At 39.2% G+C, this 4,021-nt stretch overlaps 1 protein-coding gene across 1 annotated transcript in view; it reads right to left on the bottom strand.

The window, feature by feature from the left end:
* Nucleotides 1–442: 442 nt before the first annotated feature.
* slc22a16 (solute carrier family 22 member 16) overlaps nt 443–4,021 on the bottom strand; it is a 40,241-nt gene continuing 36,662 nt past the window's right edge. The window contains exon 8 of the mRNA XM_048596809.1: nt 443–2,957. Coding sequence (XP_048452766.1) covers nt 2,694–2,957 — 264 coding nt within the window. The 3' untranslated portion in view covers nt 443–2,693. The remainder of the gene's footprint in view (nt 2,958–4,021) is intronic.

The following is a 4,021-nucleotide window of genomic DNA, read 5'->3' as shown; positions in this document are numbered from 1 at the left end:
AAGAGATTTACCAGGATGTTGCCGGGTATGGAAAGTTTGAGTTAGAAAGAAAGGCTGAATAGGCTGGGACTTTTTCTCACTGGAGCATAGGAGGTTGAGAGGCGACCTGATAGAAGTTTATAAAATGATGAGATGTACAGATAGAGTTGATGGTAGCTGTCTTTTCCTTAGGATGGGGGATTTCAAGACTAGGGGGCACATGTTTAAGTTGAGAGGAGAGAGATTTAAAAAAGACATGAGGGGCAAATCTTTTACGCAGAGGGTAGTTCGCTTGTGGAATGAACTTCCTGAGGAAGTGGTGGATGTGGGTACAATTATGACGTTTAAAAGACATTTGGATAGATACATGAATAGGAAAGGTTTGGAGGGGTATGGGCCAGGACCAGGCAGGTGGGGCTAGTTTAGCTTGGGATTATGTTCGACATAGTCTGGTTGGACAAAAGGATCTGTTTCATGCTGTATGACTCTATGAATGGTACAGCTGGCTCGAAGGGCCGAGTGGTCAACTCTTGTTCCTTGTTTGTATGCACCTTCTATCTCCTAAGAGTACAGCAATGTCATCAGTTCAAATCAACACTAGCCCAGAAACCAGCATATTGGTACTCTTCTATTTACTTGCCAGCCTCAGACTAATCCATTTAAATATTTGGGCACCATGATTTCTATCAACATTGATAAAGCAGTGGACAAATGTTGAAGTGCTGTCTGCAGTCTGTTTGTGAACCATGAGTACCTTGAGGTTTGAACAATGAAATAGCATCACTATGAGCGACTTTATAAGCAAGGTGGCATTGTATAATTCAAATCATTCCTATCACCACCCCTCTTCTCAATGTATAACACTGCATTGACTTGTTCTCAATCTATTATGCAATACAGCCCTGGGTTCAAGTATGTAGTACTGTAGGTCTGGGGACCATTTACCATGCTAGACTCTCAATATTGTCTCAAAACTTTTCAACTTCAACATTAAGGATGAATGAACAGTCAGAGTCACATTAGGAGCTCTTGAATTTTTGTTGCATCACTTGGTACTTTAAGCAGGATTCCTGGCCAAACCACAGTACAAAACTAACAAGACTGGTGTTCCAGATCTAACAAATAAATGATTCTTCCTAGTGGCTGCCCCAAACAAGTCCCTGCAGTTCTACATTTGGTTTTGTAGCCAGTTGGACAACATTATGCTTAGGAAACTTACCAGCAAGGCATGGGTGTCATGAGATTCACTGGTGCCCATTACCTGAGTAAATGTCATGTATGAATATGGCTTTCACTCTTTGCATTAATTAATTGTTAATATGTATGATACATTATTATGGTTTCACAAGTCAAAGTTTACCTTTACTGGCCTACTAACAATTTGCTATGTCATAATCCTGGAAGCATACAGTCTGTAATCTCTTGCCTTTCTGACTACAGAGGGCCTAAGAATATTAAAAGCAGAAATAAAAACAAGAAAATATTTTAAAATGTTTTAAAGTCAGATTCCTAAAGGTTATTTGAATCCTGTCGTATTACTGTTGTTGCTACAGTTTTCTATTTTTGTTGCTGGCACAAATTTGATTGGTAAAGAGCTAAAAATAATTGTATGATCTCTCATTAATGAGTGACAGTATAGTTTCAATTCTGTTTGCTTCTCTCAGTTCCTGTTCTCAAGCACAATGTAATGGGTCAGAGCTAAACAGAGAGCCAAGCACTTCCTCATGGGGAAGGAAGGTCAATTAGAAAGATAATCATGGGGTGGCCATATGGTCTGTGATATTAAAGGAGAACGTTTGCCTGGAGTTGGTGTATGAACCAGATGACCAGAAAATGGGGAAAACATATGGTACAGAAGGAAGCCATTCAGCCAATCAAGGCAGAGGAAGCTTTGACTCTGATATACATGTTTAAGTTTTGATGAAAATGTCAGTCTGAACAAAACATGACACCACGGGCAATAAAAATACAAAAGACCTTGTTGGATATCTGTTAATTTTAGTTTGCAGTTAAAAGTCTAAATCTTATGTGAGGATCACATCCAAATGTTAAGCTCTCCAGAGTACTGTCCTCTACAGGTTGTAGCTGATATGGTGACATTCACTGAATTAACTCTTAAAATAAAAACGTTTTTTTGGTCAGCATGAGTCAAGACAAGCCGTTTTATAATCATGGTTTGTGAAACTAATGGAATAAAGTTAATCTTAACTTCTTGCACATCACAATGCCCACCCTAAAACAGCACGTTTTTCATCATCCAGTTCTAATTAATGTTATAGAAAATTTCAAGCAATTACCTGTCGGTAATTCCTTTTGAAGTCCTAATGGATCAAAATTAAAGAGTTTTTCAGAAGAGACAGTTGATAAGAACATAAAATGCAGCCTACTGTAGGCTACGAGTTAGACTGTTATCAGTCAATATTCATTTTGCAGTTAAATTCCCATATATGTAAATCAGCATGCACTATAATTAATAAGTTGTTGTTTTACTGTCTAATAGGAATACTTCTTGACCACTTAACTATAGTAGGGAAACACTACTAAAAATAATGTTGGATTGTACTTTACGTATGTGTGTGTGTGTATATATGTTTGTTTGTAATAGACGTCAAACTACTTGTGTACTTTTGTTAGTTCACAGATTGAAGATATTAATACCTAATCAGTACTACAACACTCGCCTATTTCAAGACTTAGTGATCAATAAATGAGCTTTATAACCGTGTTAAATGTTCAATCAGACTCTGCTCTTCCTTTGATTTCTCCACACCATCGATGATATAGTCTCGTTTCTCAATCCTTCCCACAGCAGCATTGCCATCTCGTCCATAGGATGAGCCATCTTTGGTTTTGTCTTGCTTTGTTTTCTTTTGCAATTTTGCAGCTTCCTCAAAGGTCTGGGCTAGGGGTCTCCCGAGAGTTTCCGGTAGTAGCAACGTTAACAAGCCAGTCAGAAAGGACATGATTCCAACAATCAGCTACCACAAAGGGAGAAATAAGATATCAGCACTGGTCAAATGTTTCCTGTTAAATTTATTACGTATCTTAAATATTAAAGCTACTACCATCATACTTGCAAGTATTGTCCTTGTTATGTTTATCATTTTTAAAAAACGTTGTAACATTAATAATACCAGCTCAATTAGGAAAAGGTCCATAGGCTAGCAGCACTGCAAGTTAATATTCTACAGCATTATGAACAAACTATGAAACACTAGAAGGCCAATCAGCATACTACAGTGATTCTTTCCAATTAACCGAGAGCAATTGCACTGTGACAGACTCTCTCCGACTTACTTAATCAGGCAAAAGGAGAAATATTGAACCTACCTTCACCTCTGAAGATAATCGCATAAAACAAAAACTGTCTCAAAATATCGGTCCAAGCTTATTCAAAACTGACCAGTTGCATTGCACAGAATACACTTAAATGACGCCATGATTTTATATGGGAAGGTTTATTATAATTACGTAGGAAATAGCAATGGAAAATGTTGGCTTAAAAAACAATAAAAAAGGGCTCATATGGCACAAAGGTAGTGACTCTGAGCCTGAAGGTCCAGGTTCAAGTCTTACCTGCCCCAAAAGATTTTGATTTTTATTTTCTCAAAGTGAAAGAAACATGGCAATAGGATAGAGAGAGATAGTAGAAACTGCCGATGCTGGAGAATCTGAGATACCAAGGTGTAGAGCTGGATGAACACAGCAGGCCAAACAGCATCAGAGGAGCAGGAAAGCTGACATTTTGGGTCTGGACCCTTCTTCAGAAATGGGGGAGGAGGAGGGGATTCTGAAATAAATAGAGAGAGAGGGGGACGCGGATGGAAGGTGGATAAAGGAGCAGATAGGTGGAGAGGAGACGGACAGGTCAAGGAGACAGGGATGGAGCCAGTAAAGGTGAGTGTTGGATGGGGAGTTAGGATGGGGGTTGGTTAGTCAAGGGAAGACGGACAGGTCAAGAAGGCTGGGATGAGGCTGGTAGGTAGGAGGTGGGGGTGAGGGTTGGTCAGTGAGGTGGGAGGAGTGGATAGGTGGGAGAAAA

This window comes from Rhincodon typus, chromosome 5, assembly GCF_021869965.1.
Source record: "Rhincodon typus isolate 14 chromosome 5, sRhiTyp1.1, whole genome shotgun sequence".
In the NCBI taxonomy this organism is placed as follows: domain Eukaryota; kingdom Metazoa; phylum Chordata; class Chondrichthyes; order Orectolobiformes; family Rhincodontidae; genus Rhincodon; species Rhincodon typus.
The sequence above is the reverse complement of the archived record's forward strand: the minus strand, read 5'-3'. Positions and strand labels throughout refer to the sequence as shown.